The sequence below is a fragment of the Cariama cristata genome, unplaced genomic scaffold (genome assembly GCF_000690535.1).
Source record: "Cariama cristata isolate BGI_N322 unplaced genomic scaffold, ASM69053v1 scaffold5607, whole genome shotgun sequence".
In the NCBI taxonomy this organism is placed as follows: domain Eukaryota; kingdom Metazoa; phylum Chordata; class Aves; order Cariamiformes; family Cariamidae; genus Cariama; species Cariama cristata.
Genome location: NW_009628217.1, coordinates 27,865 through 41,386, shown reverse-complemented (window position 1 = coordinate 41,386; position 13,522 = coordinate 27,865). Strand labels below are relative to the sequence as shown.

General features: G+C 39.6%; 1 protein-coding gene across 1 annotated transcript in view; it reads left to right on the top strand.

The window, feature by feature from the left end:
• Positions 1 to 13,522, top strand: part of ARHGEF7 (Rho guanine nucleotide exchange factor (GEF) 7) — a gene marked incomplete at its 5' end in the record, with an annotated part of 58,073 nt that overhangs the window by 24,136 nt on the left and 20,415 nt on the right. Inside the window, 7 exons of the mRNA XM_009704713.1 lie at positions 1,916 to 2,054; positions 2,924 to 2,983; positions 4,208 to 4,354; positions 6,215 to 6,301; positions 9,798 to 9,876; positions 11,261 to 11,400; positions 12,061 to 12,285. Coding sequence (XP_009703015.1) covers positions 1,916 to 2,054; positions 2,924 to 2,983; positions 4,208 to 4,354; positions 6,215 to 6,301; positions 9,798 to 9,876; positions 11,261 to 11,400; positions 12,061 to 12,285 — 877 coding nt within the window. The remainder of the gene's footprint in view (positions 1 to 1,915; positions 2,055 to 2,923; positions 2,984 to 4,207; positions 4,355 to 6,214; positions 6,302 to 9,797; positions 9,877 to 11,260; positions 11,401 to 12,060; positions 12,286 to 13,522) is intronic.

The following is a 13,522-nucleotide window of genomic DNA, read 5'->3' as shown; positions in this document are numbered from 1 at the left end:
TAACTAGTCTGAAGACAAGTAAACATTGGAGTAAACTGTATGGAAAAGTACCTGCTCTTCTGTGAACTTGAGGAGGCTTTAGCAGCCGGGAGGAGAGAGATCCGGGTGGGTTGGCGGGTAAAGCACTGATACTGGGATGAGAAGTTCGCAGTTCGTGTTCTGCTCGCTTCCTCTGTTTGGACAAAGGACATTAATAAGCAAAGTGTCCCTTGTTCTGAAACGGGGAGGAGTGTGTGTATGTCTTGGGGGAGGTAGGGAGGTCTGTTTTGTCGTAATCCATGTGATGCTTCTCTATAGCATGACTCACTGGTAACTGAGCCTGTCTGTTACGGCAGTGTCCTATCAGTTCTTCTTGACTAGGGACATTGAGCGAGTCAAGATTTGCTTTCACTTCTGCAGGGAAACATTATGCCCTAGGTTTGGAGATTCTTGTGTTAATGTGGCCATAACGTACAAGTGTTCTTCCTTTATTGCTGTTTGGTGTTTGACACTGGTTTTACACTTTCTAGAAGTACTGAATCTGGTAGTTGGCTAAGGCTTCCCTTGCGAAATGAGACTATGCCAATAACCAGGGAGGGGGGAAAAATTAAGTAGTACTTCTGACTTACGGGAGCATAGTGCTATTAATCAGTAGAAAGAAAGGACTTTCAGGATATCTTAGAGTAGAATTTACCCAGTTGTCACATGAGAGTACTGCTTTTTGTTGTGGTTTTTTTTTGAGGACTAGTTAATTTGCTATAACAAGGCTGAAAACATCAGCAACCCCATCTGCAGACATCTAGAATGACACAGCTTGAATGCAGGAAGATGTTATCTTTTTAATAAGCAGCTTTCTGAATTTCCTTTATTTAGATTTTTGTCTTTAGAATCCCATGTTCTTCGGCAACTTGTATTTTCTGAAGCCTGGAAATTGGCCATACCTTCCTTTCCCCATGGAGGGGGCTCATTTTGTTCCTGGTCATTTAAACTCTTGAAAAGCTTTTCCTCCACCATAGTCCTCTGAAACCTCTGCTTTATGAGGAAGTAAAAGATGTAGCTATTTTAAGTTTCCTTGATAGCAAAATGAGCTGAAATTCCCAGGATGCACTGCTTTTTTTAACTGAGTTAGTGTAAAAAGTTGAGGGACTGGGCCAGTTCTTGGAAATGATTCAAATATGAAAAAACATCTGGATGGGGAAGCAGCAGCTCATGATACCTGGAGAGCATGGATTTCTTACTGCAGCTTTGCTGTCAAAACAAGCGTGTTGTGTAAGTACACCCTCAGTGAAACCCTAACTCATTTGAGAATGGATTGCACAGTAATTATTTCTACTATGGTCTGCTATTGTAGGGCTGTTGCTTACTTGGTCATTTTGCAGTAACGCCTTGGATGTGTGAGATGGGGTCATTAAACATGTAAGTGTGGGAGGAAAAAAGATTCTGAAACATTCTGTCTCTTCCCACTAGTGCCTGACACCTTAAAAATACCAAACCTTGATTAAATAACGACACCATTGACTCATTTATGCTTGTGTAGTCACTGTGTAAACTACCTCTAAGGTCAGATGTCATTTTACTAGAATAAAGAGCTGAGTAATAAAATATAGCAGGCTTTGTTCTGTAGTCATTGCTCGGATGGGGTAGCATTAGGAGCTGTCTTGGAGCATCAGTTGCCTAGAACGGTGGGCTTGATCCTATGTCTGTTGTTCCCTGGATGGACCCCAAATCTGCAAATGTCTTTGTTCCTGTATTTTATTTAATGCAGAAACTGATCACAGCACTTAAGTTGTATTTGAATTACTTTTTTAAATTTATTTGGCTTCTTGTTTTATTGGCAAAATTCATTGCAGATGAAAGACTGAAGTGAAGAATCCAATGTAATTTTAATTGCCGTGGTAATTTGGTCTTAATTTGTTTAAATATCTTGTGTACACAGTGAGGAACTAGGAGAATTCATGGAGATGAAAGGTGCCAACAGCCCTGGGATCCTTGTACTGACCACAGGCCTCAGCAAACCTTTTATGCGTCTGGATAAATACCCCACGTTACTCAAAGAGCTTGAAAGGCACATGGAGGTATATCTTATCAGCATTTATGTTCCAGCTTAATGATGATTTGACAACAATTATTTTAAAGGTACATGTCAAACATGATGGGACCCAAAATTACATTTGTTTGCTCTTCCGTCAGCCTTCTAAAATACGGGCTGCAATGGTTTAAACCTTAGTGCAGTAAAACTTCCTGTAAAAGCTAAACGTTTAAAGTGAAACTAGCCAGAGAAGCTGATCTTCACTCTTAGAACAGTCTTGCAGGGTCTTTGGTTGACTTGACATTGAATGTGTTTTCTGCAAACTACTTGTAGAAGGAGTGCTGCTTCTCATCTTAGGACCTCAATGCGTCGAACACATCACCAAAATAGTCCCTTTGACTTCTACTGAACACTATCCAAAAATGGGCTTTCCAATATGGGAAGGTGTTTGAGGAGCTACTGTTTCTGCCTTTGCATTTTGTAGGTTTGATTTTTGGAGTGTGAAGGAGGGAGAAAAATAGAAAGCATATGAGTATTTGGCTTGTCGATGGCAATGGAACATACTCGGCTGTAAGGAATCTAGTTTGTGACAAAGCTAACATGCCAAATAAAGCTCTTTAAAATAAACACTTTCCTATTAGGATTTCAAAATTTCTTACCCACTAGGTCTTGTAAAACTTCCTTGGCTCTATTTTAAGTATAAGTGGGAACGTTGTAAGTGACTCTTCAGTTTTACTACAAGCAAGACCACCTGTGTTTGATATAGGAATAAGAAGGCTGTGAAAAAAAGAGCGTATCAGTCTGCATCTTCTATTTTGCAGAATTGTTTATTTGTTTTTGGTTAAGCCTCTAAAAATTTTGTATTTATTTTACTAGAACTAAAGTTTTTATGTGTGTTTTCTCCGTTGTTTTTAGGATTATCATCCGGATCGTCCAGATATTCAAAAATCCATGACTGCCTTCAAAAATCTTTCTGTAAGAGTGATAAAAAAATAGATCATATATTATAAGTAGAATGTTTTCTAATTTCACGCCCCTCTATTGCTTAAAAAAAAAAAGAAGCTTTTTTGTGAATGTTTGTGTAAGAAATTTTTGAAAGCCTGGAAATTGATGCTGTTTGTGGGCAGAGCTAAGGATGGTAATTTGCTGGGGAGCGCTAGCAAATAGACAGTTGATGCAAGAGCCGCGCAAAGCATCCTGCACCTGTTGGTCTGTCCTCTCACTCGTACTTTGTCTCCCTTTCTACTAGCGCTAGCGTAACTAGTGTCCTGAAGAAGGACTGCTTTACAACACTTGAGTGTGTTTTCTGCCTTTTTTTCTAAAGTGCATTCCTTTTAGGGGAATGGTGTTAGAGATGGGGGAGAGAGGATGAAGGGGAAAGTGCTAGTGAAGTTCAGAAGATATGAAACTTCCAGTAATAATTGGAGCAGGAAGCCTAATTTGAACAGATAAGCTGTCTGTTACTGTCTTTTAAAAAAAAATAAAAACCAAACCACACCTCAACTGCAACAAGTGTGTACTTAATGCAGTCTCACTTGCAATAGACTCAGTGTTTTGTGCTTCCTGTTGGGAGTGTGTGCTGGTGGTAATCTGGCATTTGCTGTTTTTGTAAAGCAGAAATTTAGTGTTGTCTGTGTTCAGAAGAGGTTTGGGGATCCCATTCTGTTGGGTGCTTTACAAACAAGAGGAAACAATTCTTGTTGAGAAAAATTCAAATGAATGGGAGTACAGCTAGCAGAACAGATTGGAAACGTTTAATAAAAATAGGAACGCAAGGTTATACACACCCACAGTTCGCACAGTTGGCGTGGCTCTTTTTACTAAAGAAAGATGCTTCCTTTAGTCGTGTATTTGTGACAGCTGTTACTCTTTTCTGCTGAGCCTGGCCATTTTTGGTTTTGAAGTACAAGAATTTAAAATGAAAGGAGAAATTTGAGACTGGAGCTATGGCTATGAATTTGGAATGGTAATTGAAGCCAGTGTATTGAAAGGGACAGTAATAATATTGAAGTTAGCAAAATTAGTTTTATAAGAAATACTGATAATAGTAATCTAAATGAGAATGCTTCAAGTTAGGTGCTGTCTTCTGTGTACTGCAAGCACAACGGTAAATACGACTGTAGTGGTATGACTACCCTTAACCTGCTCCAGATAGATGGAGTTGATAGAAATGATGGTATTTTTCCCTGTATTTGTTAGGCACAATGTCAAGAAGTACGGAAACGGAAAGAACTTGAACTACAAATACTGACGGAAGCTATCCGTTGTTGGGAGGGAGAGGATATTAAAACACTTGGCAATGTGATTTACATGTCCCAGGTCATGATTCAGTGTGCTGGAAGTGAGGTAATGTCCTTTTCATCTTTACTGTCCATCTTTCTTCCCGTTTTGAATAAAATTAATTATAATCATTATGCAGCAGAAATAAACGGAATGCTTCAGAGATACTAATCTAGACTAAAATCTTTCTCTGCTGATTTAAGGCTTTTATTACAAAACCTGAAATAAATTTCCTTGAAGATGGATGGGTCTCATCAGTAAAATTTAGTGAAACGGAACCGAATATGCCATTTATAATCCTTGTAAGATGATTTTGCAGGACTATTTTCAAAGTGTGTAGTTAAACAGGATTTTCCATGTGTAGTTATGTTACAGGATCATTTTGCTTAGCAGTTATTACCGCGTGTTTTAAATAACGAAAACTTCGAAGTTTTATGTTGTAAGGTGTCTGAGGCTTTTTCCTTGCTGTTTTGGGCACTTTGCTCAAGTAGTAAATTTTGAAATACAAGCGTGAGAACCAAGTGGTTTTGGAGAAATAGAGTGAGAGGAGACATTAGAGAGTTGAGGGTGACACTGCAAATTCTGGGGTGGTATTTTTAAAACCAAACCTAACAAACAAAACGCACAGAGAAAAGGTGGTCCTACCAGAAAGAACGTTAAGATAATCTCAGAAGCAAGTGCTAACAGAAAGGCAGTGTTGCAGAGGACGCTGACTTGTTTTTACTGTGAGTTGTTCCCCTGTAAAACGAATGAAGCTTTGAACCTGGTGGAGGCTTTTGAATTGCAACCTCATTCAGTCACTTTCCTCCCTTAGAACAAAGGTGTCCGTAAATATGCAGAAAAAGTGTTTATACAACTGAATATTTAAAAATTTGTCACCTGATATTTTTCTCTCGGTTATTTTGTTAGGTGTTAAACTAGGTAAGATTCAGTAGAGCTGGTAGTGCATCTACTGCAGTCACGTCTCTTCTTGTAGTCTTCAGGACAAAACAAAATGCCACCCCACCCCCCACTCTCATCATGAGCTCAAATGTCAAATGTGATGGACTTGGAGAAGTTTCTGCATGGCATCGCAGCTTTGTGACTAGCTATAGAACAGCTTCATTTGTGCAAAAGCAATTGGTTTTGGTTTTGTCTCTTTTAAAATGACATAGACATTTGTAAATGTTTACTGAAAACCAGAAACATTAAAACTTTGGTTTGCAAAGATGCCTCAAATTGAGACTGTGGCTTTGTTGGTGGATATATTTGCTTTGTCATTAAAATTAAAACATTACACCTTAATGCTTCTCTCTTTTGTTGTTTATCTATAGCAGTAGATTAAGAGTAAACCTTCTCCTTCTATAAAAATACCCCCAAAATAAAAATACAAAGGACAACTTCATAAGTGAACCTGGCAAATTAAAACCAGAACAAAGCAATGTGTGTTTTTGTTGTCATTATTACTTCTGTATTCTTTTTGTACTTCGGAGCATAATCCAGTGTCATTCAAAAATCTAGTCTGTCCAATCTGAGAGACTACAATCTTGACATTACCATAACACCCCCCATCAAAATTATATTAAGAAATATATCCAATGTGTAATTTTGATTTTGCTGAAATCAGCAAAGCAGTTGTTACCGTATTAAACAAGGTCAGTATTTCCACCCAGGCTGTAAAATTTCTGTTTTACAATATTAAACTGTACTCTCCAAGAAGAAGTATAGGCATGGGTTACTAGCGGTTTTCAAATAGAAAATCAAGTAATTCAGGCTTTTTAAAGATTTTTTTTTTAATTCTATGGAGAGTTAATTTTGCCAGGAGTAAATATTTGTGGAGTAATTATACAGTTGTAACATTGATGGTAATTTTTAATAATATAAAACAGAAGAAGGGGGGGATGGTGATGTTGTATTTACTTTTTCATTTTCTTTTTTTTTGATAAGGAAAAGAATGAAAGGTATCTTCTTCTCTTCCCTAACATTTTGCTAATGTTGTCTGCCAGCCCGAGAATGAGTGGCTTTATCTATCAGGTAAAGTAATACATGTGCATATGTGTATAAATGTGTTGGGGGTGTTTTTTTTCCAAATAATATTTCATAGGAAACTTGGAAGGATTATTTAACTTCTGCATTTATAAAGACAAAAGGGAATTTCTACAATAAGAACTGGTCATCTGTGTTATAAAATTCTGGGCTAGAAGCCCAAGGTTTGATTTTTGCACCTGTGACTTAGCGAGGGCTTTTCTTACCTTGTTAGTGGTGGCTAATGAGAGGAAGTATCAGTAGCTTTTTAGATCTCTGTAGGAAAACAGTGCTGTTGTACGGGTTTGTTAGTGCTCTTTGCTGCTCGAGTCTTACCAAAATTGCACAGTGCTCTTACGCTTTCACGGGTGTGAGATAGATAGGCTGTTACCATCAATTTCTTTAGGTGCGTCTACGTTACTGTTTTATCTTTGAATCAACAGAGCGGATTTGAAATGAATATTCGTTTTTTTTCTTTTAATGATCTTTGAGTCACAGTGTGGAAGTCATTTTGGGGCTTGCAGACTAGATCCCCTCTGGATGAAGCTGGACTGGAAGGCATGCTCCAAAAGTGCGCTTGATCTGCTCCAACTACCGGGGCAGATCAAGTGCATGGACTGACATTGAGTCCCTGGCCCCAGCCTGGAGCTAGCCCAGTGTAACACCATCCGAAATGCGTACGATGTGGCCTTCAGCTCCTTAGCACCAGGTCCTTTTGCTTCAGAAATCCTCTGCTCGCTGCTGGTACGCACAGTCTTTGAGCTCTCTGCCAAGTTTCCTAGCCGAATACTTGTGCCGGTTTCCCCGCTGCAGAAATAGAGCAGCTGTGCTCTAGCCTGGGGGGATCAGTGCCGGTTGGGTTGGCTCCCCTGTAGCTCTAGGACACGATTCGCAGGAGCACTTGCATTGTGGGTGTGTAGTTCCAAAGACCCCCGAGAGGTGAAGTTAAAGCAAATGCGCAGTCCATGACTTCCTGAAATCTTTATCAGTGTTCTCCAAGTATTGCTGCGTGGTTTCCAGACGTCACAGTAAAACACCAAAACCAAGGGAAAAGCGGCAGCAAAGTTCTAAAAGGAGCCGGGGATTTCACCTGCTGTAGGTACTTGTGTGAATCAGGCTCTCGAGCGGTTTGTTCCTTTCTGCTGAGCAGTGATTTGCGTGCCATGAAGGAATGCTGAAACTGAGTCATTCGGCGTTCCTAGGTGATCAGCCACAGCCAGTCATAAACCGTGTGACTGATTGATTGATGTATTTTTAAGAGCAATTAAATTCCAAAATTCCTGTTTGGATTCATGTCTTACCTGTCACAGTAGCAGCTGTATTTATCTGAGACAGCGTTGCAGTTGGGTGGTTCAAGCCTGTTTTCTGTTATCTTTGTGGCGCTCTTAAGAATTTTTGGCTGGTGCTTTATCCCAACATTGATGGGAAAAGATACTAGAAAAGGCAAGTGAGCTCTGTATTCCAAGTGGCACATCCAGAATTTCTGATGAAGGTAGATTCTTGTGTACTGGTTACAAAGGCAACTGACTGGAAATTTAGTGTGTTAACAAACACACACTATGAAATTAAACAGTCTGTCAGGCTTTATTTTGCTGTTCTATTGTATGTCACTTCTGTTTCTTCCTCCTCCCTCCAAGCTTGTGCCCCAGGTACACAGCACTGTTCAGTAAATAAGCAATTTTCTGAGCCTTTGTCTTTAGCTGCCGTTCAGTATGGCCACAGCCCTTTCTTAGTGTTCACCGTCCGATCCTCTGTTGAATGCAAAACTCTTCATTTCCTCATAACCTCTTGTGTGATTTTCCCACCACTGAGAACTTCTCAGATTTTAATGACGACATATTCCCAGCAAGGTAAAATTACTTCATCGCTGTTTGTGTCTGAGACAGCGGCTCAGAGCCGTGTCTGGATTGCATAACGTTGGCTGCCTGGATGTCTCTTCCGAAAGTCTTGTCTCAGATCTGAGGTGGATGTGGACAGAAGGTGATGCAGCTCCCTCAGTCATTCCCAGGGAAATGATGCCACTGGAGGCACTACACCCTCCCTCTGTCTCTGAATATTCCAGTTGTCAGCAGGCTTCAGATTTTCTGGTTGATAGTGCTGATACCTGCCACAAGAGCTAATGAGGGGAGTTTTTAGCAGTGATGAACTGAAGTTGCAAGGGGCACAGACCATACTTCCCAGGAGGGCTTCACAGTTGTTGAAAGAAAGGGAATATAGGTGATTCACAAGTTCCATTCCATCTTCTCTGTGTTTTGCTGACTTTGTACTTTTTGTCTCTATGTGGTTCAGGTGATCTTTGTTCTCTGTCACCGGTCTTTTGCGTAGTGTATGCCAGTATTCCCTTTCCACCTACGTCAGCAGTTCTTATGCCTCTCTTCCATTGTGGTTGTATGCTGGGTTATTCATGAACCAACAAACACGGAAAAACAGGAGAGAGAATTTTAGGCTGCATTGTAGTGCAAACGGCACCGTGTTCCCTTCAGCAGGGACGCTGTGGCGAGAACACTCTTCCTTGCTCTTTGGCATCTTGGGCTTGAGCATGCTCTGTGCATACAGAATATCGAGTGATTTTTAGTTTCCAGACTTCTAAGAAACCTTTGGTTCTGCAGTCATTAGGAAAGAAAAGAAAAAGGTTGTTTTTTTCTTTTCCCTCCACTGGAGCCAGAATTCCACAGTACGTAGTTTTTTTGCGCTTTTGCCAGCATGTGCTGAATAGTGTTTCTGTGCAGGAGAATACAGGATCTGTCTCAAAACTTCAATAAAAGTTGCGGTTTTGGTAAAGCCTTTCATCCTGACAATATTCAGTCTTATTTATTCTTCTGTGTTTCTAAAGGGTCAAAAAGTTATCCTAAACTGACATTTTTTTTCCAGCTTGACTGGCTTTAAAATGAGAGGTTATCTTCTGCAAAATTAGTATGTTCTCCTGAAACTTTATAAATTTAAAGGTGTTTTTACTGCTTTTGGTTTTTTACCCAAATATTTCTGTGAGTTAAATTAGTAGTGGGCTTATTAGAGACATAAAAATTCAGTAAATAATCGATGCATTTGTTTAGTGAAATCTTCCTTTCTAACTCTATTTGTACCACAAACCTTATTTTGAGAGCTACTCAAACAGTTTGCAAACAAATGTGTTTCAAGATGAGTCACCGTTACCTCTACTCATGTGATACGGATGACCCTGAAGGTCTGTGTCTCAAGAACCTGAGGCTATGATGAGTGACGGCTAGTGCATTTGTATGGATTTCATAGCCTGCGTATAGGTATCAGATAGACTTAGCAAAGTCACAGGTGTCATTTGCAGAATTTGGGCATATTAAAAACTTCCATTATGAAGTGCTTGTGTGGATTTTTGAATGTTTTTACATCCATCAGTGTGTGTGTGCTTGTGAATTTACTCTGTATGTCTTTTGTTCAGAGCTTGAAGTTTATGTATTCTTTACTTGGTAAAATTTTGTGTATTTTGGATTTAACCTCAGTGTTACTGCCTTTTTGGTTTTTTTTTTAGGGAAAACTGCCAATGACAGGAATGACTATCACAAAGCTAGAAGACAGTGAGAACCATAAAAATGCATTTGAAATATCAGGTATTCACCATAAATATTTTTATTTACTGCTTACTCCAGGATACGCTATTTCAAACATCAAATGTTCTGTCTGAGCAGAGGGAAAAACTTTTTCATTGTAGGGTGACCCAGCCCTGGCACAGGTTGCCTGCAGAGATCTCTGTCCTTGGGAGATACTCAGAAGCTCTCTGGCCACGGTCCTGGGCAACCAGTTCTAGATGTCTGTGCTTGAGCAGGGGGGTGGATGACCTACAGAGCTCCTTTCTAGCCTCAACCATCCTGTGATTGTGCAAATTTTGTATGGCAGCTACCCAGAGCCTCACCTGAAAGCTGCTTTTTACTGCTTGGCTTAAGCAGTTAACAAACTGTCTTTGCATGGGATTCATCCCCGGATTTCTGTATTTCAATGAATGGAGGCAGTAGCCTTGGAGAAGTCCTTTATAATGAAGCAGTTCAAAGTATGCTACTCACTGGAAGAAAATGAATTCCAGAGGCTCTGGAAGAGCTTTAAGCAAGAGCTTTCTTCTAGAAATGGTCCACCTCTTTCCTGAGGGACCTTTAGCATCTCTAATGCTAATGATGTTTGCCGTTGGGCTTTCTTTGGGTAATTTCTGTCTGTTAAGTCATTTGTTCCAGCATGGACCCTGTATTCTTGGGCAATTTAAAGGACAGTGGGAGCAGGGTCAGCACAGTGGAGCTTCATGCCTTCATTCATTTCCTGGATCAAATCTGCTTCCAGGCAGGTTGCATTTAAGTAAAGTAATTTTGACGCCTTCAAGCGGCATGTCAGTGCTATGAGGCAGAGGGGAAAAGCTGTTGATGGTGCGTGTTGTTCTGAGACAGCAATGAAGCTGACCTCAGATGAGGAATGTGATGGGTTAAAATGGAGTTAACTGCAGAAATTAAAGTAATCTCTGGTTAAGATTGCTTTCCCAAGTGACTTTTGCCTCAACTTTAATATTAGATTGAAATCAACTTTATGCCTTTTTCTGAGAGAAGATTGGTGAACTGTATTTTATAACTTTTCCTATATTGTAGCTCACAGACTCAAGAATGACATTTTAGGCTATATGCTGGCTTTCCTAGGGAACATGGAAAAGCGTAAGGCTACTAGATGAGGCTGTCTCCTACATCTATTTCTTGTCGTGAAACGTTGTGTTTGATTATTAGAGGAGGGGGGAAAAAAAGTAGAACTCCTGTACTTGGCACAAGAACGAAGACATGGATGAAATGTCTGTTAAAACCTGGAAAAGTGAGATGCTGTTGTACTGAAAATACAGGTTAAAATTTTTGCTTAGTATTTGGGGGATATAATGTTTTGGGAAATGAGTGCCTTTATAATCATGTCAGATTGACTAAGCTGTTCTTCTGTGGTTTCCTACATCTTCTGTTTTCTGTCACCTAGGAAATATGATTGAAAGGATACTAGTGTCTTGTAACAACCAACAAGATTTGCATGAATGGGTGGATCACCTGCAGAAGCAAACCAAAGTCACAACTGTTGGGAATCCCACCGTTAAACCACACTCTGTGCCATCTCACACGGTAAGAAAGAGCTGCTGAATTGAAGTGAATGAGCCGTGTATGCAGAAATAGGTTATCTGGCAAATATACCGCCATGTAAAGCATTTTTTTAGCCATTAGTAACAAGAACTGAATGTTGTGATTGTAGTTTAATGGGTCAAAAGATTGTTCTGTTTTTAATTGTGTGAACAAAGAATAAAATGCTTAGATCTTGGTGTAATGGTTTAATGGGGTAAAGGAAAACTCATTATCATTACTTATTCTGTTTTGACCAAGTAATACATCACCACCTTTTAAGTATCTTTAGAATAGTAGGTTTTAATCGGTGAGGTACTTGACAGGCTGTGGAGAAACAGTTTCCTCAAGTACTTTCTTTTGGGTTCTACATTTCAGTTGGATATCAAGGGATCTAAATTTAGCTCCATCCTTAGTGGTGAGAGAAGCAGCAGCAGAGCTGCTTGTAGCTGTTCTTTTAGTATGTGCTCTGTCTGTGGTAGACAGTAAAAATTTCTTTAAGCTCTATTTTTCCAAATAATAACTTAGCATAAAAATTTTCAAAGGCCATCTGTAATAAACAGAAGCACTAGATAGCAAGTGAGATTGTTTCACCAATCCTTGATATTATGTGTATTACAATAATATGCTTTCTTTTCCTTCCAATGACCTTTGTGTCTTTGACAGCTTCCTTCCCATCCAGTTACACCCTCCAGCAAGCATTCAGACAGCAAGCCGATACCACTGACTCCTGCGTACCACACTCTCCCTCATCCGTCGCATCATGGGACTCCACATACCACGATAAACTGGGGACCTCTGGAACCTCCAAAAACCCCCAAGCCTTGGAGTCTGAGCTGCTTACGGCCTGCACCTCCATTACGACCTTCAGCAGCTCTTTGTTATAAAGAGGTGAGATGCAGCAGCCAAGAAAAATGACTGTGTAGCAGGCTTACAGTGGGAAGTTTAACTTCTTTTTACACACCACCACTTTACAATTTTGTGCATATTTTTGTATAAAGATGATTTAACAGCCAGTGCCGAATCGGTGGTAATAGACTAGTGAATACTGTTTATTTCAAACAGGGATTTAGTTTTGCAGCTCAGAAAATACTAAGGCTTGTGAGGAGAGACTTTCCCTGCCTCCTCCAAGTGCTTCCACTTACTTCCACTCTTCATCCAGTTAATAAGTAAGATTTTTTTTTCCCTAAACTAGCAGTTTGCTTGTTACGTTGATCATCCAGGCTTATTGCAAAGTAAGTTATTTGCTAAGCACACTGCAAAGTATCTAGGATAAGGGATCCTATGTTGTTTCAGAGTGCTATATCAAATAATTTTAAACAGCTGTGGTGGTATAATTGACTCTTGGTTCCTTGGTATTTACCATTGTTACTAGGTAACAATAGCATATTTAAAAAATAAAATGGTAACTGTCAATATATGTGATGTTTTTGTATTCAAAAGAATCGTGGTGCTTAATGTTACTATTAGCAAATAAAAGCTCAGATTTTAAGATGCTGTTGTATTTTTTTAATTAGCATATGGTGTGAAACAGGAATCTGTTCCAAGAGAAATAAAATGTGGTGGTTTTAACCACAAAAAGATGGTGGTGGTAGGTTAATTTGTTCCTGCCACTACGTTTTGCGTGGTTTTGTAAATAGTAAGAAAATGTTAGATTTATGTTGGAAGTCTGTGCGTATGTGAGGAGGAGAATATTGGATGCTCTGTGGCTTGGTGATACCTCCTGTTTCAGTGTCTTTGTCAGGCATTCTCATGATGCTAACTTGGTGTGAAGCAGCAGAGCCCAGAAGGAGTCATGCAGTTATGCCTAAGAACATTTTATTGTGCAACATCAGATGTTGACAGAAAAAAATTATTTTGCAGACATGTAAACTGCAGTTTCTTAGAAGCCGTAACCTAAACGCCATGCCCCAGTGTGGCCTGGTTGTGGTTTTTCTTGTGGTAGCTGTGTGTATGACTTTTTTTTTCTTTTCTTCTGTAAATCCCCTAGACAACAGGGAAAAAGTGATAGGTGATCTGCAATTGGAAGGTTAGTATTTAGGCTTAGTTGCTACAAGAGGTTCTTCTGTTTGGCTGTACTATATGCTCATCTTGTAATTTAAGTTAAATTTGTTTAGTGCTCTCGTGT